The sequence below is a fragment of the Mustela erminea genome, chromosome 4 (genome assembly GCF_009829155.1).
Source record: "Mustela erminea isolate mMusErm1 chromosome 4, mMusErm1.Pri, whole genome shotgun sequence".
Taxonomy (NCBI): Eukaryota; Metazoa; Chordata; class Mammalia; order Carnivora; family Mustelidae; genus Mustela; species Mustela erminea.
The window spans coordinates 95,845,686-95,871,917 of NC_045617.1; the positions used below are offsets into that span (position 1 = coordinate 95,845,686).

At 38.9% G+C, this 26,232-nt stretch overlaps 1 protein-coding gene across 1 annotated transcript; it reads left to right on the forward strand.

Annotated features, from left to right (window-relative positions):
* Nucleotides 1-973: 973 nt before the first annotated feature.
* Nucleotides 974-23,210, forward strand: LOC116588730 (glycine N-acyltransferase-like protein 3). The gene is made up of 7 exons (XM_032340220.1): nucleotides 974-1,112; nucleotides 3,564-3,653; nucleotides 8,307-8,412; nucleotides 12,566-12,673; nucleotides 14,080-14,206; nucleotides 18,369-18,495; nucleotides 21,700-23,210. Exons 3-7 carry the CDS (start codon nucleotides 8,335-8,337, stop codon nucleotides 22,112-22,114), a joined length of 855 nt encoding a protein of 284 aa, XP_032196111.1. The 5' UTR covers nucleotides 974-1,112; nucleotides 3,564-3,653; nucleotides 8,307-8,334; the 3' UTR covers nucleotides 22,115-23,210.
* Nucleotides 23,211-26,232: the final 3,022 nt, after the last annotated feature.

Genomic DNA, 26,232 nt, shown 5'->3' on the forward strand with positions numbered 1-26,232 from the left:
TAAAATGAAACATTTAACCACAAAGCATTTGTCACTATCACAAGCTGGGGCACTTAAGGCATAAATCCCCACATCAGCCCCAAAATATCATCAGCACATAATGACCAAAGCCCTGATGTAGCACACCTGAGGACACCCTGGTTGCTTAAGATATTTCTGGGAAAGAGCTCTTAAAACCCCCTGGGTTTAGAAACTCCAAGGTGAGTCCCCTTGAAGGTCCCCTCCCTCTCTGGGAGTTTTGTACTATCGCTCAATAAACTCTTCTTTGCTGCCCACCATTCCTCGTCTGGCCTGCTTCTTCTTTCTTTGAAGTGGCATGCCCAAGAACCATGGGCATTAAAGGAGAAGAAATTCTGAAATGATAGTAAGTATATACATGTGAATAAATTACAACTTAAGTATATTAAAAATCTTTTCTAGTCACTATAGTATTTTGTCTGATTTGCTTTTATTTACTTGTAAAATAAAATATCTGCAATTTCTAATTATTTTCTTTCTAGCCTAGAGTATCTTGTCAGTTAGGGTAGAAGATACCACAATTCTGTTGATACCCTCCAGGCAGAAATGGCCAACACCTCAGCTTTAGCTAAACAAATTCAGTGCAATGAATTTACACTGAATCACAGTGAGGGAGACCACATTTTCATGTGGAACCCTGGGGAGCTTAGTAAAAGAGTCAAAAACAATATCCTCTTAGGAAATAATAGTTGAGGAGAACATTAGTGGGTTTTAGAAGAAAAGTCTTCAAGAAAGGAAACCTGTAGCGCAGCATTTGAAGAAAATATGTTTGTGTCCTTTGGACCCGCTATATGCCAGGCAAAGCCACTAAAAGAGAATACAAAATCTCCATAAAACCCCTCACTTGGAAACTTAGAACTTCTTGTTTTTAGAGTGATGAATAGAGCCCAAACTCACTGATTTTTTTATCATTAATCATGATGTTTATTATGGCTTTCATTGGGGAGGGAGAAGTTAGATTAAAGTCTGTTGTTTCTCTCGGAACATCTACTCAACAGTGACTGTTCAGCTGGGATTCTAACTCACCACTTTTGCTGAGTGATATTTTTCACCATGCACAGACTGGTCAAATAACCCTCTTACAGCTTTTAAAGGTATGTGATATGATGTTGATGGATCTACGGTATCTTCTGGCAGATAGCAGGCAATCCAAAACGTACATGATATTTTATTTAAAGGCTAAATTTCAGTGTGCCCTTTGTGAAGAATTTAAGAGTTAACTACAGACCCAGATACAACTAAAATTCAACTGCACGTGATCCCAGTCATTCAGATGGCAGTCCTCCTTTGTAGCATCTTCACTTACCTAAGCTCTCACACGCACAAGTCATGACAACAGTACATCTCCTCTCCACAACACTTGTCACAGGATTTCATGTGTAAAACACACATATTTTGGGATGGAAGACATACAATATAAATACACAGTGTCAGAGAAGGAAGGTAAATTGTGATTTGGGAGACAAATGGGTATCGTGTACAGATATATAGCAGAGCTTCATACACTGTCAGTTGTTCAAAATTCACATTTTTTAGGAACCCTTCCATTTTCCCCAACTTTAAGTTGTTTAACAAACAACTGTTATGTTTAAAAAACAGCTTTTGCTTAAATATTAGACACCTGAACTGGAACCTAAAATTAAGGGATATAACTTCCTTTATTTGGTTGGATAGAATTTCCTGACATTCTCAACCCAAACTAAATGCAGGTGCGCCTGTCAAACTTAGTATGTAGGTCATTCAGGTTGGCTTCGTTTCCAAACACAAGTCTTCTAAATCCTCTCATGTTTCATTCATTGTCAACAAACACTCAGCTTTGAGGAGGGGAGAGGAAAGAAGGAAAGCAAGAGCAGAGAAAAATTCAGATTTCCCATTTGTATTTTTATCATGTAAAAAGTAACTAAGCCATTTTTTTTTTTTTTTTTTTGTATTCCAACTAGCATTTCTTAAGAGTTGCTGGCACTAACTATATTTCTTTGCTACTAAACCTCACCTAGGGCTCGGTGCCCAGCAGAGAGTTTGCTTCAAGATTCTCTCTTTCTACTACCCCTCCCCTCACTTACCCCCCCCTCAAATAAATAAATATTTTTTAAAAAAGTAATCAATATACCCAGATCAAAAAAGGCAGTCTGCCTTTCCCATCCAGTAATTGTCATCTAATACAATTTCTCTAGTCACGTTAAGCTACCAGCTATCTATCCATTGTGTTACTTTATAAGCATCTTCAAGTACAGAATTTCCCAGGGACACTTGGGTGACTCACATGATAAAGCATCCAACTGTTGATTTCAACTCAGGTCACAATTTCAGGGTCATGAGTTCAATCCCAGCTTGGGGCTCCCCATTCAGCAGGGTGTCTGCTTGAGATTCTCTCCCACTCCTCTCCCTCTGCCCTTCCCCCCCATTCTCTCTCTCTCTCAAAAGAAATGAAAAAATCTTAAAAAAAAAAAAAAGTAAAAGAAAAAGGAAAAGGACACCTGGGTGTCTCTGTTGGTTAAGTGCCTGCTTTTGGCTCAGGTCATGATCCCAGGGACGTGGGATCCCTTCTCAGGCTCCCTGCTCAGTGAGAAACATGTTTCTCCCTCTGCCTGCTACTCCCCCTGCTTGTTCTCTCTCTCTCTCTGTCTGACAAATAAATACAATAAATATTAAAGAAAAAAAGTATGCCCTGACTTTCCCCCTTATTGGATATTCACTTTACGAGACATAAAGATGATAAACGGTAGTATCCTCCCATACAACCACATTCAAATTGAAGCACTCTACACATGCCACTGAAATATTCATACTGTTATTATCCCAAAGCTCAGGTTTTGCATTGCGGGCCAAGATGCCCATGCAAATATTTACATGTCACTTGAAATTGCAACCATCTGAGAAAACTACTTACTCTTTTCATTTAAAAGATTAGGGAAAGAGAATTAAAATTATCAGAAATGCTGTCAATTCCACAAGTATATGCTTTAGAGATTATCCCTTTGTCAGCTTTGGAAGTTTAGGGTAGAAAAATCATTTCTTCAAAATAGACGAAAATATAGGGGCACCTAGGTGACTCAGTCTGTTAAGCGTCTGCCTTTGGCTCAGGGTCCTGGGATCAAGTCCCAAGTCCCGCTCCCTGCTGAGTGGGAAGTCTGCTTCTCCCTTTGCCTCTGCCTCTGCCCTATGCTCATGCACTTTCCCTGTGTCTTGCCCTCTCTTTCAAGTAAATAAATAAAATCTTTTAAAAAATAGGTGAAATATATATAAGAGGGCAATACCTCTTTGTCATTTTCTATGGTACCCCATTCATCTGGGTCTCTTCACTTTTTATTTTTTCATGAGATCTTAGCAGATGGTGGGTTTGGGATCTAGAAAATGTCCATCTTTAAATCAAGATTAGTATTCACTGTTTTTTACACCATAAGTCTAAATCTGAGAGAAAGGAAGGGGTGGGGTGAAAATACTCATGCTGTATGCATGAGGCTTTTCACCTGACACCATAAACTCCTCCCTATTAACAGGTGTGCACACTTTTTTGTTTTTCTCTCCCTTCTCTTTCCACTAAGGACTAATTAGGGAAGTAGGCTTGAAGAATAAACTCACCATTTATGAAGAAGGAACCACTGACCTGATAGAAACTGAACTCTCAATAGCAGGTAAGCATTCCTTCCTTAAAATAATAAATTTCAAATCATTAATTAAACTTGCAAGAAGAAATGGGAGAAATAGGGAGGAGAGATGAATTTCAGCATTATACAGGAAGGATAAATCATAATTAGGTTTATGGGGAAAGATGTTTGCTTTTTGGGTTTTTTTTTCTGTTTCAAATTTTGATTTGAGAAAAATAAGCATTACAAAATATAAAATCATTTGCACTGATGGGGCACAACTAGAGAAACAGATAAGAGAGGCATCTCTGAATGGAAAGCCCATCATCTGAAAAACAATTACAACCATCAGATCACAAGAGCTTTAAAAAAAATTCTCTGTCTCATTTACAGAATTCCCCCATTGTACTGTAAGTGCTATGTTACCTTAAAAAGCAAGACCTTATATTTTATTTATTTATAAGAAAGGTCTTTCAGGCCAGTGTTAACGCTTTCATTGACTAATGTTCATAACATATTTTAAGTGCTTGTTATGTGATGATGAACACTTCAGTGCCCCAATGAATCTTGCGCTCTTAAAACTTGAATGACTGGGGCGCCTGGGTGGCTCAGTGGGTTAAAGCCTTTGCCTTCGGCTCAGGTCATAATCCTAGGGTTCTGGGATGGAGCCCCGCATGGGGCTCTCTGCTCAGCAGGGAGCCTGCTTCCTCCTCTCTCTCTGCCTGCTTCTCTGCCTACTTCTGATCTCTGTCAAATAAATAAAATCTTTAAAAAACAAAAACAAAAACAAAAATCTTGAATGACTATAATTAATTACATTCCTTTGCAAAGATTGCAGTTAGTGGGTCTGTTTTTGCTAACAGTTCAGCCAGAGGAATTATAAATCTTTACCTTCTAATTCTAGAACCCAAGTGAATTATGGGGCATTTATAATTTATTGCTGAGATTATGATTTTCTGATCTTGTAGCTCTCAGAATTAATGGTTGTCATTATGATTTTCTCATATAAGTCAAAAATCTGTAAATTATATTTTCTGCATCCATGAGAATTTCTTCATTCTGCTCTGTGTCCTAAAGCTATCTTTGTATTTCATAAGAGAAAGGTCCTCAGGAAATTCATCACTGTTTACTGAAAGAACATTGTCCACTGGTGTACATTAATTATAGTGTCTTCCCTCTGTGAACCCATGAGAGAAATGTCTCTCTGATTTTAATGTCACCAATATTTGTCACCCAGCACAATTTGTGAATAGAAAGGTATATTGAAGCCAGATCAAGGAGGATTTTGGTTGCTTAGAGGTTAGAGAATTTCATTTAGAGATAATACAAGTGAAAAGTCAAGCAAATGCTATGATAAAGAGCATAAGAATAATTTTTTTAAAGATTTATTTATTTTAGAGAGAGAGAGAATGAGAGTGAGCGAGAGAGTATGAACAGGGGCAGAGGCAGAGAGAGTGGGAGAGAAGTCCTCAGACAGATTCCCCACGGAGCACAGAGCCTGACGTGGGGCTGGATCCCAGGACCCTGAAATCATAACCTGAACCAAAATCAAGAGATGACAACCAACACTCAGAGCCACCTGGGTGCCCCAAGAATGTGAGAATAATTTTATGGACAAACTGAATCGCGTAACTAATCATGTTTGTTTCTCTTACGTTGGCTGCCAGGAAGCTTACAGTACAAAATGTGCTCTCACCTGCTGCAAATCCCCTGCTTCTCATTGTTGGTGGTGGTTTTGTTCAGCAAGGTCACAGGGATTACCATCTGTAGGGAAAACATAAGATTAGGTTCCTGCAAGCCTCTGGTCACAATGTTTTTATCAGAAGACCAACACAATACCTTTCTTTTTTTTAAATTTACTTTTAAAGATTTTATTAATTTCTTTGAGAGAGAGAGCACACACAGAAGCAGGGGAAGGATGGATGCAGAGGGAGAAGCAGATTCCCCGCTGAGCAGGGAACTCGATGTGGGTCTTGATCGCAGGTTCTGAGATCATGAGCTGAGCCAAAGGCAGCTACTTAATCTGCAGAACCACCCATGCATCCCAGCACATAAACCTTTTTTATGTGTATTTCTGTTTAAAGACATATTATTTACCAATTGTTGATTTTTTTATCATCATTGAACTCCCAGTCAAGAGCATCATAACCCATAATTGAAGGAAGTTTGTGTAACACATGTATGTATCTTCTCGGTAAGACCCATCACAGTCTTTTTACCATAGGAACACTAGACAGCACTTAAGTACTATGCTTGGGACAAATTTTTATTTATTTATTTTTTAAGATTTTATTTATTTGACAGAGATCACAAGTAGGCAGAGAGCCAAGCAGAGAAGGGGAGGGGGAGGAAAAAGCAGGCTCCCTCCCTAGCAGAGAGCCGGATATGGGACTCGATCCCAGGACCCTGAGATCATGACCTGAGCTGAAGGCAGAGGCCTAACCCACTGAGCCACCCAGGTAGCCCAGGACAACTTTTTTTTTTTTTTTTTTTTTAAGATTTTCTTTACTTGTTTGACAGAGAGAGAGAGAGAATGAGAAAGGTGAACACAAGCAGGGGGAGCGGGAGAGGGAAAAGCAGGCTTCCCACAGAACAGGGAGCCTGATGCAGGGCTCCATCTTAGGACTCTGGGATCATGACCCGAGCTGAAGGCATATGGTTAATGACTGAGACACCCAGGTGCCCCTCGGGCCCATTTTAAACAGTGAAATTGCCAGCAGAAAGTGAACATCACAATAGAATGTGGCACAAATACATCTTATAAAGGGCTTGTTTAGAGTATAAGAGGTGGAAAGAGAGGTCAGATTCTGCAGCATCCGCTGAAAATATTGGCTTTGGAGACTCAAATATGTCCACAAATGACTGCAAAAACACCATCACTATGGATTTGAAGCGTTCCAGGTGAATCTTAGCAAGTAGGTGAATTCACAAATATGGAATCCGCAAATAAAAAGGATCAACACTGTATGCAGAACTATAGTCCATATGCTTTGGCTGCTAGCCTCACTCTTGACCCCATAATATGTTTACACCTCTGTTTTCCCCTTGCCTGAATTTTAATTTAAACTTAATTTTTCATCATATATTTTACCTACACTTATAAGTGGTTTCAGGAACTTTGAGGAACAAACCAGGCAATAAAGCAAATCGCCAACAAGTTCTTAGAATTCCTACCATTCGTGCTAGCTACTTTGCTATGTATCAAGACATAAAAACATCTCTAGGCATCAAATGTAATAAGAGATACATAACCAGTTTCTCTATGAAATTATTTTATCTTATTTTCTCAAATACTGAATTAGAATAAATGAATGTATTTAACATGAGGATCTGCTAAGACAATATTTTATTTAGAGATAGCATGAGGGAGTGAAATGTCAAGCAGATACAAGTGTGAAAAGATGATGCCTACATGTCTCCTTCCTTTGCTCAACCTGAACCCTGGAAACTCGATCTTTGCAAAGCTTCTCCTATCAGCCCAGACTATGAGTACTAGCGTTCCAGGAAGCTGATTTTCTGGTGCTGCCCCGAGTATCTTTTCAGAGTCCCGGAGAGAATTACAAACACCTCAGGTGTCCCACTCAGCAGACTGCGGGCCCAGGACTTGGTCACAGGAGATATGCTTCGTAGAAGTTCGGACTCATATAAACCATATGATGGAGTTGCATGGTGGATTTTAAATCATAATCAAACACTTGAGTATCTTATAGTCACAAAGAGCTGCCACATACTGAAATCAAGTAGTAACGTCCTCTATCTGGGGAATGTGCTGAACAGGAAAGAATTCACTGCAGTCTCAGAAACACCAGGTTCTCATGTCTAGCTGAGACATTTTTGCTATCCTAGTGTCTGTTTGTTGAGAGTAAGTGGATAAACTCTAGTGCCTCGAATATAGAGAAAAAAAAGTTTGTTTAATTCAGTCAAGACCTGATTGGAATGTTGGCGGAGGAAAAGTTTCTTAGGAACAAAAAGCAGGGAATAGGAAGTCCCCAAATCTAGAAAAAAATAACTGCCTCTGAATGGCTGAATAGCATGCATTATATTAAGTTCTTTTTTGTTCCTTAATTTTGTCTAACTAAACTGAGTCTCAGCTTTTGTTCCCATCTGGTTCTTTATCTTCAACCTAGGTGTTTCTCTGCAAGTGGCTTCCCATAAGCACCTGATGCCTGATCCACTCACATCTTCCATCTTTACCCCACATTGTAAAAAGAAGTTTCCCTGCTTACCCTAAGACTCTTACTCTGAGCTTCCTCTTAACCATTCAGCAAGCATATAGAATGCCCTTTTCCTCTGTGCCAGTCCTGTAGGTGATGGACTACAATAGAGCACAAAGCAGACATGGGGCCTTTCCTTCTTATACCTCCCAGTCGACTTGAGACAGACTCAAGGAACACACGAACAGATATGAAATTACAACTGTTTCTGTGTCTCACAGGAAGAGTTGAGCGTACAGTGAGTGTGTATCATAGGAAGACTTAACCCAGCATTGATACTCACCTCTTTCCCAGATTAGGCATTAACATTCTCTACTTCTATGTGCTCTCTGCTTTTCCCACCCCAGTGCCTCTCATCTTCCCTCATCAGAGGGAGCAATGGCATTTGGAATTGCACCCAGTGAGAACAGGACTTCAAGGATATTTCTAGGGAGATTCAAAGGTTAACAAGCAAAAACTAAACACATGCTTTCTGCTTTCTCATTAGGTGTGGAATTGCTAGAGTTCTGGAGAAGATGCTGGTGCTCAGCTGTTCTACCAAATTACTGATCCTGGAAAAAATGTTGAAGAGTTACTTCCCTGAATCACTCAAGGTATTCTACACTTAAGAGCCCTCTTTTTATTTCTTTATTTTATTTATTGTGAAATAAGGTCAGACTTGAGACTGTTTCCCCAGTTTTTCTGATGTCAGGACTTTCCTTTTAAACCTATTGAACAGATGGTTTCCCAATTTTCTCCTGCTAGAGACTGATTCCATGCAGCATAGATATGGCTGTGATAATTATTTTTTTGACAGTCACTCTAGATGACCTCTAGGAAAATTTAGGTGGTGCTGCACTAGACTATTTCTAGGTAAACTCAAGTTTCAAACTTTTCTTAATGGCAGAAGAATATGGATTAAGTAGCATTGTTCATAAGAACATAACCTAGGTTCACGATGGAGCTAGGTCCAGGAGTCATAAAGTTTTTATGACTATTTCAACATTTTTATTTATTTATTTTTTAATGGCTTTGTTGGTCTTAAAGCCTCTGTTGAAGTCTTCCCAAAGTCCGTGAGGGCCTGCTGATAACTCAGAGCTACTGTGGAAGAAGACATTAATCACAGATTACAAATAAATATAAGATTTAAAATATTTTAAGCATTTGAAGAAAAAAATTCAAAGTGCAAAAACAGTGTCTTTGAGGGCTGCAATTCTTGACCAAGGAGATAGCCCTACAATATGGATTTTCAAATGTAAGTGGCAAGGGGTATACCTCAGTGGTAAGAGCATTTGACTGCAAATGTGATGGCTGCTAATAACCCAGAAGAGATATAATGAATCATAATTTCTAAAGACAGAGACCAGAGTCCTGTGTATTGTGCACACATCCTCGATAATCCTTTTTTACACTAAACTTTAACAAAGTTATCTAGAGCACTGTACTGGGGTGATTAAATATAGTCATCTTGCCTTATGGGTCATGCTTAAACTATGTGTGGTAGGGAAAATCTAAGTGATTTGGGAGCATATGGCTAAAAGAGTACCAAATGGACAGTCCGACTCAAAATGTCCCATATTGAATGTTTGACCTACTCTTGCTAAAGAGAAATACAAAGGTTTTGGTGATCTTTATAGGGTCATCTAAGATCATACAATCATCAAGACAAATGATGGGCTCTTACCTTATAAATAGTATGTGGGTAGTACTTTGGCATACAAATGATTTCAATTTATTTTATCCTTCCAACAACTTTGTAAGATGTTTATTAACCCATTTTAGAAATGAATAAGAATCTAAAAAAGGCTGAAGAAAGTAAAAAAATCAGTTGAATCCTGGTTCTTTTGATTTCATAGCTATTGCTTCTCCTCTAGCAGCTTAACTACCAGATACCCAGGGGAGGATGTTGATTTTTCCCTTTTCTGTTTTTTGTTTTTTTTTTTTTTTTATTCCTTGCATACTGCTTGGCATGGGGCTTTTTCCATATAATTCTCAATAAACTGTTGTTGTGTGGTCGCTAGCAGTGTTATGAAGTATTTGCTCATTAACCCTCACCTGTTCAAATCTTATTTTCAAGGACCTCTGAATTCAGATTAGTTGAGTTGATCAGAATAGTAGGTATCATTTTTTTTAACATACCTTTTATGCTGTCTCCTTTGAACTTTATAAAACCTATTAATTCCTCTGTAATATTAATAACTGAATAAGCAGGTAATTACATTATACTTTTAAAGATGATATTACTAAATCCCTTCCCTTTATCTAAGTGATAGAGTTCAGATTTAAATCCAAGCTTTCAGATTCCAAACTGCATAGTTGTGGTTTTCTGTTTTTTTTTCGTTGTTGGTTTTTGGTTTTTTTTTTTTTTTTTTTTAATGCTTCTCACAACACCACTTGAACTAAGAGTTAAAGAAATGAAACACGTAGGCACAAATCATTGCCTTCCTCATATCATCTTCTCGTTAATAGCTGCTTAGCTTGACACTCCCGATTTCTCATTTTCTGTACACAGAGTCTCTTTACCTTTGAATCTTTTTATCTTTCTTCAGTTATTGGATTGTTATATAGCGTTTGTCTCGGGTTCTCTGACCATAATTTCAAAATACCTCTTCAGTTACGCTATGCCCTTTCGAGAATCAAAATGATAAAGAAACAATTGTTTTGTTGTTCCACGCTTCCTCCATTTTTTGGAGGCTATGGCTATGTATTTTATAAACTGTTTTTTTTTAAAGTTTTTATTTAAGTTCCAGTTAGTTAACATATAGTATAATATTAGTTTCAGGTGTACTATTTAGTGATTCAATGCTTCCATACGTGACCCTGTGCTCATTACAACAAGAGAACTCCTTCTTAACCCCCATCACCTATTTCACCCATCCCCCCTCCTACCTCACCTTAGTATTTCAGTGATTAAATATCCCTCTAAATTTCCTTCACAAATTCCAACTGCTCATTCTCCTGGCATCCTTACTTCCCCTAGCTACTTCCCCTCTCCTCTCAACACGCACCCTTTGAATAAATAGGTGTTAAAGAATTTGTTTCATTGTCTTCAACCAATGCCAACTCTTTCAGTCGGTTGCAAAACTCTTACAAACAAGTCATTGCTTTTCCTTTCACAATCTGAATATCAGAATTTTTTTTTTCCTTTTAACCTTAACATTGCAATCATATTTAAGCTCAATTTTTTAGTAATGATGTATGGTTTCTTCATGGGAAAAAACACTCTAATAAATTTATGACGATGTATATATAAGATCGGCATCCCCAAAATTTAATAATTAAACAGAGCAAGCATGACCCTTCCAGGTTAATTTAGTTCTTGGATTTTCATTAAGTGTGATCCATGTCACATGTTAGTATTAGCCAGACCAAATTAGGAAAGATACATCTATAAGAAGATTTGAGTGAGGTCCCAGATTGGGAAAGAGAAAAGAGAGTTGAATAATGTTCTAGGTATTGAGGAGCATGATTTGAATCATGATGTGATAAAAGAAGTAAAATGTAGATTCTAATGTCGCTATAATTTAAATTGGTTTTCCCTGAAGTATAACACATACTAGAAGATGCACATAACATAATTATGTGGATCAATGAATTTTCATAGAGCAAATACTTATATAATTTATGCTCCAATCAAGAAAGAACATTACTTCAGACACAGTTTCTCCCCAGCCCCCCAGTGCTCTTTTCCAAACATTCTCTTTCCCAGATCTCCATAAGTAACCAGCATCCTGACTTCTAAAACCATAATGTGGTTTTGTCACTTTTGAATATAATGTAAATTGAATCACATAATATATCTTTTTGCATCTACCTTCTTTCCTTCACCATTAAATTTCTGTTTTGTAATTTATACTATGAATATGCTACAATTTATTCATTTTTTCCCACTGCTGATGGACACTGCGATTGTTTTCAGTTTCTATCTATGATGAAAGTGCTGCCAAGAACACTAGCCTGTAACTCACTCTTGTTGTTACCAACACAACTTCTTCTCTATAAGCACCCCTGGCATATGGAGGTTGCTTTATAGGGCAGGCATCTTTGATTCTAAGTGGAGAAAAGAAATATGAAAGGGCACAGGTAAGAATTCTAATACTCGGTATTGTTTAGTCAACAGCCTGTTGATCCACTATGTCAGACTCCATGTATACAGCAATGAATAAGACATAGTCATGACCCTCAGGTCAGGGAATGCTTAGAGAGCCTTCCTCCATCAAATCTGAAAGTCAGGGGGCTTTTCTGGGGAGGGGAGTTACCCTCAGTGATGTTTAATTGTAACTCTGGATTGAAGGAGTAATTACATTAAGCAGGTTATTTTTGGAGAGCATAATAAGCTTCAAAATAAGCTGAACATCAGAATTATCTGTGGAATTGTAAAAGATATTATGAGCCCTACATCCATACATCAGATTCTGATTCCTTCTGTAAGTATTTATTATTGACCCATGTGCCATCTAGTCAGCCTGTTGTATCTCTCATTGCTCTACAGTAAAAACCTAAGTTTGGGGAGAGTTTTCATAGATTTTCCTAGTTTTTTTTGTTGTTGTTGTTTTGTTTTGTTTTGTTTTTACCAGTTTTCATGTACAATAATGAAATAACAAGAGAAAAGTTTGTACATGTGCATGTTGTATATATGTGCATGTAAAAAAAAATTTCCCTTCTCATGGCCATAACTATATAGTACAAGACGAAGAGAAAACAGTAATATGCAACTGAAAGAGTTAGTAAAGTGACTGGCTTGTCTTTCTGGGTTCTCTGGCTCAGGTTTATGGAGCAGTGATGAACATGAATCGTGGGAATCCCTTTCAGAAGGAGGTGGTGGTGGATTCGTGGCCAGACTTCAAAGCTGTTATCACCCGGCGACAGAAAGAGGTACAGATTGGAAAGGACAGAGAAACAAAACAAAACAAAACAAAACACCCCCTGAAAACCCAAGAGTTGGCATCAACTGGAAAGAAAAGATTGGGTAAAGGGGATATTATAACCATTACAGTCATATATATTAGCTTAAAATGTACATATTTCACCATTAGTTTTTTTAAAAGATTTTATTTATTTGCATGAGCGAGAGCACAAGGAGGGAGGGGCAGAGGGAGAAGCAGACTCCGCGCTGAGCAGGGAGCCCAACATAGATCAGGATCCCAGGACCCTGATATCTGGACCTGAGCTTAAGGCAGAGGTTTAACCGCTGAGCCACCCAGGTGCCCCTCACCATTAGCTTCTAATTTGACTGGCTTTGGAGTTGCAGACATGGAAAACTGCTAGCTTAAATGTGTTTAATAAAGTGTTTCTTTAGTGTTTCACAATCTCTAGAACCATGAAGCATACGTACTTATGCATACTTGTTTTTTCTCTGGTTTGATGTTTTCCTGTGACCAACAACTTCGGTAATGTGGGTAAATACATAGGGAGACTGAAAAAGATGACATCTGCCCCATTTTGCAAGGACAAAGAGCTCACGTCATCAAATGTGTTGCCCTGACCACATTAGGAAAGTTCTGAGAGTTCTGTTTAAATCTTGTAGGTGGCTCCATTAAATTATACCCTTTCCATTTTTTTTTTTTTTAAGATTTTATTTACTGGGACACCTGGGTGGCTCAGTTGGTTAAGCAGCTGCCTTTGACTCAGGTCATGATCCCAGCATCCTGGGATCCAGTGCCCCATTGGGCTCCTTGCTCAGCAGGGAGCCCTCTTCTCCCTCTGCCTCTGCTACCACTCTGTCTGCCTGTGCGCACGTGCCCTCTCTCTCTCTCTGACAAATAAATAAATAAATAAATAAATAAATAAAATCTTTAAAGATTTTATTTACTTATTTGACAGAGAGAGACACAGCAAGAGAGGGAAACAAGTGGGCCGGGGGCGGGGTGTGGGAGAGGGAGAAGCAGGCTTCCTGTTGACCAGGGAGCCCAATGTGGGGCTCAATCACAGGACTCTGGGATCATGACCTGAACCAAAGGCAGACGCTTCATGGCTGAGCCACTTAGGCACCCCCTTTCCATTTTTATAAATAAATAAAATCCTAGAAAGAGATGGAATAAACATCTTAAAACTTTCCAAATACCAGATGAATAATCAAGCAAAAGTATACTAAGCAAAATATCTGTTGCTTCCCTCACCAGAGTGTATTAGCCACATTCCTATCTAGCCGTTGTTTACAGGTGGCTGATTTTGGCAGTGGGAATGATCTAAGTATATGCTGCCAATGTACCTAATTTATCTAGTATTTGAGATACCTAGAGGACATATTTATGTTTTTACAATTATGTCTTCTGTCCCAGGCTGAGACAGATAACCTGGACCATTATTCTAATGCCTATGCTGTATTCTACAAGGATGTCAAGGCTTACCAACGCCTGTTGGAAGAACACGATGTTATCAACTGGGATCAAGTTCTTCAAATACAAGGTGAGATCAAGCACAGACACTAGGCAGTCTTCTTTTTCTCATTTTTGTCATATACATCAGATAGATATGATATCTGTTTCACATATATGATAATATATATACTTAAGTGCACAAATTCATAGATATACATTTTATATAGTTACAATTTTTGTACTACAGTTTTGTAAGAACACTTGTTTTACTCCTAAAGAGGCTTGGCCATTGGGGTAAGTAGGCACCGTTTAAATTCGGCTGCTTTCAAGTGACATTTTCCCCCCACTGTTACTGTAATTTCACAGCATATTTTTCTTTATTCCTTTAAACATTTCCTGTTCCAGTCTTTTAAAGTGACTCTAACTTCAGTGTAAGCCAATAGGTAAGTCTTCCCTTCTTTCTGAAGCAGCTGATTGGAAAGAGATTATTAACTGATTTGCATCAGATATCCTGACATGATTTAGTAAGATAAGTGTATATCTGAGATTCAAGGAGATAATTGCATGGTTATCAATGCTAATGGAAGAACTTTTGGCCAAGACTGACCTACATTAAGAGTTTCTAATACTGTACATGGACAATTTCAGCTTCAGTGGCTTACTTTTCCAACTTCTCGTGATGACTGGGGAGATGATACAGTCAATAAAGTTCTTGTTTTTAACTGTTGCATTGAAAGTGAGTTCCTTCATCATTGGACAGGAAGGCAGGGTCCCCGTCTGGTAATATTTTTCAGCAGCAAACAGCTGAAGCCCTCTCACAAGGAAGAAGCTCTTGTCTACTTGCAAAGAATGACCAAGGCATATCATTTCCTAAAGTCTTGGGGTGTTTTATAACATCCCTTTGGAAATGCTCACAAAAGTGTTATAGTGGAAGTTCTGAATGGTCTCTGACTTTTACAAATTTATCCCAGTTACACTGGTGAGACGTGAGATGTGAGACAGGGTTCTACCACTCACTTAGCCAAACTAACAAAATTTTCTTGCCATTATTACTCGAGTGTGGAAATAAGTAGATCTCTTACTTGGTATGAAAAATCACGGCAATGATTGGACAGTCTGTGGTGCTGGCAGACCCACTCTCCTCAAAGCACCTAAAGCCACCATTAGGATGAGAACGTCCTTGTAATTGCCAGTAATTTTTTTTTTTTTTTTTTCCCTAGCAGGTGGAGCTGTTAGTCATGAGTCAGTCTTAATCATTTACATTGACACATCATCCACCCTGAAGTTAGGTGGGGACAGATAAGAGTTAATAGCACCTAAAATAGTGGTAAAGCCCCCTCATTTAGCATGTAACGAGTGTAGGCATTGTCTTTGGCTCCTGATGTGGCCTCTCACCTATAGGCTTTGCTATATAAAGGAACTATAATTTCCTTGGAATACAGAATAGCTCTTAAGAAGTCATCGGTATCTTTATTCATTTTAACCAAAGCACCTAAGGGCTATTCCCATAACATCCCCAAATCATGAATGACTCCAAAAGCCAACTACTACCACAGAAAAGGCCGGTCTTTCATCTTGCACCCCAGAGTTACTGGTGGGGCTGCCTGGAAAGCCTACAAAAATTAGGCAATGGAGGGATGCCTGGGTGGCTCAGTCAGCTAAGCCGCTGCCTTCAGCTCAGGTCAATATCCCGGGGTCCTGGGATCAAGCCCCACATCAGGTTTCCTGCTAGCAGGAAGTCTGCTTCTCCCTCTCCCTCTGTTACTCCCCTGCTTATGCTCTCTCTCTCTCAAATAATAAATAAAATATTTAAAAAATATTAGGCAACAGAGCTACTTCAATGCCAGGTGTTCAGAGCAATGGTGCACTCTACACGGGGATGCCTTTGTCATTTTTAATCTAAGAGCTGTCCATAAACAAGGTTAAATTGGGGTTCACCCACAGGAAGAGCCAAACTCTTTGTGCTGGCCATGAGAGGACAGGGTATGAAAAAGTATACAGCCATCCAGATGGGCCAGGCTCTTTTGTTCACTACTGGTTGCATGGACATGAGAGAGCTTGTTGACGTGAGCACTAACCTAAAAGTTCAGAATCTGGCTTGCTGGTACTGTGGTCCCATTATCTGTGGTCTAATAAATGGTCTGAGTTCTGTCTTATCCAATTAGCAATGCCTCCCTTTCTAAGGAGGTGAGGTGAACAAAGGTAGGACAATTTTAGTGAAGATTCCTGATGTGAGCAAGGAGAAAATCACTTGTTAAAATGGTAATCGGTGTCAGGGACAGAAGGACATGGTCTACAAACCATGGAGAGATCATCCACAAAATCCAAACTATAGAGATTCTACCCAGCAAACTGGATTCTTTAACAAATAAATGGGAAGAATATTTAAAGGATATGAAGGAGGGACACGCATGTAAAGAAAAGCTGCAGATTAAAAGATCCACCAGACAAAAAGTGAACAAAATCTAACTATAGTGCTTAAGGCTCACCCTTGCATAATAAAACTTAAAACAAGGATGTGACTGTCATTAAAGATGATAATAGTGGCTATTTTTAGTGAAGAGTGAGAGAATTGTGCTTAGGAGAATGGTAAATAGAAGATGGTTAGTGAATTTCTATTTTTATGGCTTTAGTAGTAGAAAAAATATGTAATAATGAAGTTACACATTTGTTTTTTTTTAAGATTTTATTTCTTTATTTGACACAGAGAGAGAGCGCACAAGTAGGCAGAGCAGCAGACAGAGGGAGAGGGAGAAGCAGGCTCCCCACTAGGCGGAAAGCCTGATGCAGGGCTTGATCCCAGGACCCTGACATCATGACTGGAGCTGAAGGTGGACGCTTAACTGGCTGAGCCACCCAGTTGCCTCAGTTATACATTTGTTTTATGCAGTTTTTCTATTACATCTTATGATTTTAAAAGTTTTTCAAGGGGCACCTGGGTGGCTTAGTTGGTTAAGCATTTGCTTTCAGCTCAGGTCATGATCTCTAAGTCCTGGGATCAAGCCCCACATCAGGCTCCCTGATCAGCAGGGAGTCTGCTTCCCCCTCTCCATCTGGCATGCTTGTGCTCTCCCTTTCTGTCTCTTTCTCTCTCTCTCTCAAATAAATTAAATCTTTTTTAAAAAGTTTTTTAAAAGAAATATTAGTCTGACTTTTAGAAAGAAGTACTTCAATCTAAGAAAAATAAATTTTGTTTGAACTTCCAATCATACCCTTCATTAGCTTGAACGATTTTTTTCTCAGAGTCTCTTCAATTACTTCGATGTAATTCAGGTTTATAATGTGGGATTCTAGCCACAACTTCTGTAATTTCTAATAGTGTTAACTTGAAGAAACTACTTGGTTTTTCTAGACTTAAGTCCCTGAGAATGTAGCCAATGCTCAGATTTCAGACTCTATTCAACATGATCTCCTATTCGTGTATTCATGTATTCTTCCACAGGAAATGACTTACTGGAAGGAGGAAACAAGCTTTTAGACATGGATGGAAGTGGGAAAGTCAATTTCCAGAGGATTCAATTAATCAGGACCCCTAGAAAGGATAGAGCTGATAGGATTTTGGAGAAATAGAGCAAGTCAGTTCTAAGTAACAGAAGCTAACATGCCATGTGATGAGCTCTATCAGAGACTGTACCATTCTTGGGTCTCATGCTGGTGCAGTGCCCCACACAGTGTTTTACATATGAGTACTGAATGAAGATTTATAGATAACATCGTATACCTGTGATAAATGAGTAGGATCCCAGTGAGTCAAGTTTAGGATAAATCTCACCAACGCTAAATTTATACCTTGATATTTCTGTAATGGGCATCTAGGCGAGAGGCTAGAAGACTCTGTAAGTCAGAATGCCATGCCAACTAAATGTGAGTTCTCTTATGCTTCCAGCTGAATGGTAGATTGTAGACTTTGAGAGCTATACAATTTCTCTTACCTTAGGAGCTTAGGATTAGTCTGAGAAGTCAGAAGTCAAGAAAGTCCCGCAAGCAATTCCACATTCCTAAGGAATATTCCCATCAGAAGTGTTCATGGAAGATCATGATTGTGAGAAACAACACGATGGGGATCTGGAAATCCCATACAATGTTTGAGAATCAGGCCAGGAGTCACTGCAATAATTCATCTATAGCTCTACAGGGGTTAGGATGATACGAGGTGGCTAACTGGCGGCGTAGTACAAAATACTGCGACAAATTTCCTTCCTGTGTTTTCAGATAAAATACCGATTTTCATTATGTCTCTCCATATACAGGGCTGCAGAGTGAGTTACATGATGTTTCCAAAGCTGTTGCCAACTCAAAGAAGTTAGGTGTAAAGTTCACTTCCTTCAAGGCTGTTCAATTTTTCCCTCATCCACTTCTGCCGGACACCAGTTCTCTGTACGTAGACCAAGTTTCTGCATGTGGGGCGGGACTTCCTGCACAGAAGTACAGAGAGGAGTACCTGAAACACTGACTGTTATTAAGGGATATTTGGGTACCTTGGAGTAAGGCCACAGAATCTAGATAGGCCTGTGTGTCATGAGTCCGTGGGTCTGTGTGTGTGTATTTATTTTTCTGCTGTGCTTGACTGCTCCTAATTTCTTGCAAAATCAAATCCGTGTCTTTGTGCATAGTGTTAAGTGAACTCAGGAGGAAAATCATTCCTTGGTATGCTCCTCCTCCAAATAATTCAAAATAACCTCTCTTTGAGCCAAAAAGTGTTTTTTGCATGTTTTAGGGAAGTGGGTAAATGACTGATTTTATAGAGAGCTCTTATTTGTGGGGCACTGAATGTTTTAAATACATTACCTCTTGAACCCTTTCCACAACCCCACAAAGTACTGTATAATTACCTTTTTGAACAGAGTTGAAGTAACACATAGGAGTAAATTGTAGAGCTAAGAAATAATTCCTAATTCTGACTCAAGAATCCAATCTTCAGAAGACTTGCTAGTGTAACCTGCATTCTTCTTAACGGGAGAGCCCCTGCTCTGACATTTGCTAGTTACCTCCCTTTCTGCTTAATCTTTCTGAGCCTTGATCAATTTCTTTTTGGGGAAAATTAACCTATAATATCTTCCTTACACATATTTTGTAAACAAATGAAACATGATATTTGAAAAGTACCTACCTCAATGAATGTTAATTTTATTCTAGGGAATATGTTGAAGGAATTTTTGAGCAAAACAAGACTAAAGCTAAAGAAGAATGGGCACTATAAGTCGCATAAAGCAATTGGACTTTATTTTTATTTCATTTTTTTTTTCAGTAATTAAAATTTTCAAGGACATACAAAGGCTGAGTGAGAGATTATAATAAGGGAAATCTCATCAATTTATGGCTAATCTTGTTTCATCCATAGCCCATCTACAAACTACTTTGAAGGAAATATCCCAGACATTATGCTATTATTCTTAAATATCTTAACATATATTTCTAAAAGATAAAGATTCTTAAAAAAAACAAAAAACAAAAAACACTATACTAATATCACTCCTGTACAGAGGTTTCCAGGACCACCCACAAGCTCATTGATTGGCTAGAAGATCCCACAGAACTCAGCAGAGACAGGCTACAAAGCAAAATCAGCAGAGGAAAAAGGTGCATTGGCAAAATCCAGTGAAAACCAGGCAAAAGCTTTCCAGAACACTCCCCAATGGAGTCATACAGGACACGCTTAATTTCCCTAGCAATAACTTGTGACAACACATATAGGATTTTTTTATTGGAGGCATACTTTGCCTAGCACATAACAATTTTCTAGACTCCCAGAGGGAGAGCAGGTGTTCCGCATAAACCACACTGATTGCACAAACAGGTAGGCACGGTAAGTGCCAACTCCTGTCAGTTCTGGGAACAGCAGGACCCCTGCAGAAATCCAAACTGCCAGCTGCCATCCAAGGGCCAAGCTGGCAAGCAGGCTTCCCTAAAGATAGAGGCCTCGAGCTTGCTGCATCAACTCTGTGCTGTTTTAAAATTGGTTAATTGTATTTCCTTAAACCAGTTAGTAATTACATTTCCCAAATTAATATAATATTTTAGCAGTTTATTTTGAATAAGCACCTAAATAAAGTTCATACATTGCAATTGGTTAATTCTCTCTTACATACCGGTTCCCCTTTCATATTTTTTATTTCTTCCATTACTTTTTGTTGAAGAAACCAGGCTATGTGTTTCCCCATCTTTTACTGTCACATCCCTGAGATGCTATTTAAAATTCTTCTCTATCCCCCGTGAGGTCTTTTAAAATCAGATCTTGCTTTAAATTGCTCCCTTCTGCATAGGAAGAAACTGTCTTTTACACCTAAGTCCATACCCAAATTTGTATACCCGTTATTTTGGATACCCTACCCTTCAGATATAAGGTCATAGTCACTAACTACTCCTGAAACATTTGCCTTAACAATGTTTTTATTTATAGTGACATTTCTTTTCTTTTCTTTTTTTTTTTTTTTGAAGATTTTATTTATTTTTTGACCGAGAGAGAGATCACAAGTAGGCAGAGAGGCAGGAAGAGAGGGGAAAGCAGGCTTCCTGCTGAGCAGAGAGCCTGATCCCAGGCTTGATCCCTGGACCCTGAGATCATGACCTGAGCTGAAGGCAGAGCCTTAACCCACTCAGCCACCTAGATGCCCCTACAGTGACATTTCTGCCTGAGGCTTTGTTGCCTCAGGGTTTTCAGCCTTTGTTCTTTTCAAAAATAAGAAATTCTATCAAGACCATGATTGCTGGTGTTTATTTTTTCCTTTTTTTACCCTCCTTAGAGGTTAGATTATTGTTGCAGTGCCAGAGCCCACAGTATGTGTAGAATGACAGGTAATTGTGGAACCACTAATAAAAAGAAACCACAAATTTTACTTTATAAACATCATAGCGAGAATGACATTAGCTGTTATGGGGGATGGTCTTATGATACTGACAATTTCAAGAATGAAAGCAAATTCAGAAGCAAAACCAGCACCATAGGCTTGCAACTAAGTACTCCATCTCAGTTCTTAGAAATTGCAACAATTCCTATCCTTGCCTTTATCTCAATACCATGAAATTTTAGACCTTTTTCCAGACCTTTTAGGGGTAGGTCTAGAAAGACTGGCATTTTTTTGAGCATCTATACATGCCTAGAACGTTAAGCAATGTATACTTTTTTCCTGGCCATGGATGCATAAAGATACAGTTCGACCCTAATACTTTTTTTTTTTTTTTTAAACCAAGGAAAATATTAGGGGCCCAAGAATGTAGACTTGTTTAGGCTTCAGGGAAGGTGTCAACAGACTCAGGCCTTAAGAAGAACAAGTCTGAGAACTATTTTACAGAAAAATGAAATACATGCCCTAATCTATATGAAGGCAAAAAGATATGGGCATAAAATGAGGAGGAAAGACTTCAGTTTCATATAATGAGGATTTTCTCCTACCAGAAATGAAACCCTGAAAGATGTTCATAAGTGGGAAGTGATAGATAGATTCCAATTTATTGAAAATACATTGGTATTGGCTAAGTACAGGGATTGTTTCTTAGTTTGAATCAGTTCAAGAAGAAAAGTAGCTGGTTGTAGTCCTAGGACCCTGCATTCACATTTCTTCTCGTGTTGTTTCCTTCTAGAAAGGGCTCTGTCCCACAACTAACTTACCTGAGTGTTGCTGATGCTGATCTGCTCAACCGGACTTGGTCTAGGGGCGGCAATGAACAGTGTCTCCGGTATATCACGAAACTCATCTCTTGCTTCCCCAGTGTATGTGTCCGGGATGACAAGGGAAACCCGATCTCTTGGTCTCTTACAGACCAGTTTGCCACCATGTGCCATGGCTATACCCTGCCAGAGCATCGCAGAAAAGGTTACAGCAAGCTGGTGGCCCTCACACTGGCCAGGAAGTTGCAAAGCCGGGGATTCCCCTGTCAGGGCAACGTCCTAGATGACAACACAGCATCCATAAGCCTCCTGAAGAATCTCCGGGCTGAGTTCTTGCCCTGTCGCTTTCATAGGCTTATTCTCACCCCTGCAGCTTTCTCTGGCTAAGTTTACCTCTAGCCCATTGGAACTCCAGGAATTTTCTTCTTTTCCCTGAATATACATACACTTCTTAGCTGGCAACGAAGGGAATGTTCCAACTGGAACCAGAAGAATTGAAAAGGGCCCGGAGAAGACACGCAGCATCAGCCTGAGAAGCCTGCCTTCTCCCTGCGTCAGGGTTCTACAGGAAATAACCGGGGGTCAGAGACAGCAACGGCTGAGAGGAGAATGATTATCTTCCTTGGGGATGCACCGCAGGAAAAAGGTCCTAAAGCCAGCAGTTCTCAGCCCAGTTATAGAAATGACTGCATGAGAACAGTGACTTAACACAGGAGCATGTGCCTACGGCTTCCTTATTGCTGCCTGGGTTTCTGCTCTGGGTGGTCACAGCCACACCAGCTCCCCACTACCGTAAATAACATACCCCAGCCTGCTGCGATGTCTCTCTAAACTCTTCCTACCACTTCTGATCCAGCTTTTCTGTAGAATACCCTGCTTTTTCTCCTTTAATGACTGGTTTCCACCTCTGCTTACAACTCAAGCCTATTGCCTTTCCTGGAGAATGTTCCAGTGAAGTGTTTCTCACATTTTCATTCACTTCTGAATCACCTGGGGTACAGATTGCAACACAGACTGTGGAGCCTCTTTCCACACAGCCCCTGATTCAGTAAGTCTGCGGTAGGGCCTGAGAATTGGCATTTCTAAAAAGTACCTACTGCTCAGTGGTCATAGATGGAGGAAAGAAGATACAGGCATTTTAAATGCTAGGAACAGATGGTGTCAGCATAGGACTGGACCTTAGCTATCATCTATTCCAGCTTCCTTGTTTATAATCTGCTTTCTCATTCACATTTTCTCATGCACAGCTATAGGTGTGAATGTGGGTATGCAGATGCACACATAAACGTACTATCATAGATGCATTAATACATATATACATTTGCTTCATATTTTATATATGTGTATGTATAAACTCAGAATTCTGCTAAGATAATAATCTTTAATTCATTGCATATGAAAACTTGAAGGCTCAGGGAAAATAAATGACTTTTTTAAGATAATACAATCAGTGTTAGACATCCAGCCAGTATGCTGTCATTTTGATTTCAATCTTTTTTTTTTTTTGGTTACTATATCATGTATCTTTTCTGTAAAGGAAATTAAATGCCTAAATAATTAAATAAATATTTTCATCAGCATTTTATCCTGAGTATTTTTTTTTTTTAATTTGGGTTTCAATTTCTTTTGTGTATATATATCTTTCAAGGATTGCAGAGGAAGAAATATGCATCACCAACTAACTGTGTCCTTGCATTTACAATAAAAGCAGGCACAGACTGAATGGTCAGATTGGTCTAGTTTGTATAAAGTGGACTCAGACATAGAGAAAATATTGTTTTCTTATCCCAACAGAGGCCATAAAATCCCAACTATGAAGATAAAGGAAGATCCAATTTTAGGTGTTTATTCTGAGAGAAGTAAACACACTGACCGAGAGAATCATTTTAATAAAAAAACAAGACTCCTTGGGAGTGAGTATATGCTTAGGTCATCCTGACTATTGGTTACCTGGAAACTTGTGCTTGGTTTCAGAGGGAAGAACACCAAGTAATTGGAGTCCATAAAGCTCTTGGGAAAATATGGTCTACGTTCTGCCCCAGGGATGCTCATTATCTTTACTGTTGATTCAACATAATTATTGCTGCCTGGTATATGGCAATAATATTATAGCCTTACTTTATTCTTAATAATAACATGCCTCTAATTTATCTAACGTTCAACTATGTGTTGATCATTGTGTTGAAGAGTAGATATATATAACTTAATCCTTGTGAAAGATAGGAATTATCTTATCATGGGAATTCTGGCTGGGAGATGTTATGACTCATCAAAACTCATGCAGGCTCCAAGTGGCCACGTGGTGGTCAGAACCAGGTTTTGTCAGATTCTGAAGCCAGTACTGTTACTCATTATGCTAACTGGCCTCTGAAGCAGCTGGAAACTCTTTGGGGCTGATTAGCCCTTTATCTCATTGCTTTCTGGATTTTCACCACCTCCACCCCTACTCCACAGTGGGCTGCATATTTTTAAAGTGATTTTTTCCCTATCAAATTTCACTAGAATGTGCTTTGGTGAGTGCTGTGAAGTGTGTAAACCTGGTGATTCACAGACCTGTACCCCTGGGGATAAAAATATATGTTTATAAAAAATAAAAAATTAAAAAAAAATTTCACTAGAACTTTATTTATCTATTTTTTATCTTTTCTTCCAGATAACCATGTTGGATATAATTGTTCAACTTTCAACCTTCTTTCTGACCCTTTTAAGGACATGGAGCAATTTCTGGAGAAAGGAAAGAAAGGCAAGGAGAAAAGAGCGACTCAAGAACTAGCAAGGGACTGGGTCCTTATGCTGATTTAAGGAACTTCGGTATAAAATACAAACCATTGAGGAATTGGAAGCAGAGTATTCATTTGCTTGGAAATTAGTCAAGAGGCAATTGCAATAGTCCATGCAAGAGATGATCCTAGTTTAGCCTGGATTTTAATGCAGGTAATGAAGTAACCATGACCAGAGGTAATAAGGAGGAAAAGGATTTCATGCCTGTCAAGGATACTGAAAGAGAGATGTCGACAATAAGTATATTGTGAAACCAGTGGCTGGTGGTATTTTTCCACTGAGATAAGAGATACTAAAACAGCACCAGGTGTGGAGCAATTGGGAGAAGAAGGAATTGTTTGTTCAGTTTGGGAATGTTGAGTTTTGAGACCTATTATGTGATGGGCTCACGTCGAATATCTGAGTCTCAGGGAAACTGTCTGTGGAAGAGGTTTATATTCAGAAGTCATGGGGATATAAATAGTAACAGAAGCCATGTATTTGGCTGGAACTTCCTTGATCAACGATTTAAGGTTGAGTGAAGGGGAAGGTGCTGGAATGGGAGGAGTAGTATAGGAAAGACAATAGGAAGACAGGAGGTAGGAGGAAAGCCAGGAGATGATGTCATGAAACAGGAGAAAAATATCAAAACAGGGATGGTCAGAGGTGTCAAATTACACTGGGTGGCCAAGAATATGTAAGGAATGAAAACCTTACATTGCACTATCAAATATTTTAAATGTATGTACTGAAAAGAAGCCAGAAACAAGAATATATGCTGTACAGTTCTGTTTATATGAAGTTCAAAATGAGGCAAAACTCATCTATAGCCTTAGAAATCACAAAGCACTTACACTTTGGGATAGTAATTAGAAAAGGAAGGAAGTGGCTTCTAGTTTCTGGTAATATTCTGATTCTTGGTCTGGGTAGGTTATATAAGTATGTTTACTTTGGGAAAGCTCAGCAAGCTATAGGATTATAATTTATGCACTCTTCTGTATGGATATTACACAGCAATATGAAATATACATGAATAGAATACAATCCTGGAATCTGGGCATGAAAGGGGGAAGCATATTCCCTTGAACCAAGAACTCCACTTTTTTTTTTTTTTTTAATATATATTTTATTTATTTATTTGTGTGGGGAAAAAAAAATCACAAGAAGAGAATAGCTAACATCTGGGTGTTCCTTTTACTGATTCTTGTTCAGCTTTCTCTTTTGCTAACAAATTGATATTTTTCCAAGGCAAATATGCTCTAGGTTTTAAAAGAAGCCTTGCTCGTACTAGGATATTAAATGTTGGGTTAGCACCATGCAGTGATTTCAGCAAACACTAGATGTCAGAGTTTAGTCCTCAATGATTTCCTAATAGCAAGCCCTTGAATTCTTTCCAGTTGTTTCATTGGAATTTTTGCTGCAGAGGCACCTGGGTGGCTCAGTTGATTGAATGTCTGCCTTCAACTCAGGTCACGACCCCAGTATACTGGGATCATGATCCCAGGGTCCTGGAATTGAGCCCCACTTTGGGTCCTGTTCAGTGATGAGACTGCTTATCCCTCTCCCTCTGCCTGCCACTCCCCTTGCTTGTGCTCTCTTTATGTCAAATAAATATAATCTTTTTTTTTTTTTTTTTTTTTTGCATTTTGCTCTGTCCTCTCACCAGGTTCCCTGGGACAGACAAGTTTATTCTTGAGCTTATGTGGAAAATAAATATATAAAAATAGCAGTACAAATCCTAAAAA

Bases quoted from the DNA above. Each gene is read 5' to 3' on its own strand.
- LOC116588730 (XM_032340220.1), top strand. From the start codon at position 8,335: ATGCTGGTGCTCAGCTGTTCTACCAAATTACTGATCCTGGAAAAAATG. The intron at 8,413-12,565 runs GTATTCTACACT...TCTCTGGCTCAG, and splicing joins ACTTCCCTGAATCACTCAAG to GTTTATGGAGCAGTGATGAA. The intron at 18,496-21,699 runs GTACGTAGACCA...GTTTCCTTCTAG, and splicing joins CTGCCGGACACCAGTTCTCT to AAAGGGCTCTGTCCCACAAC.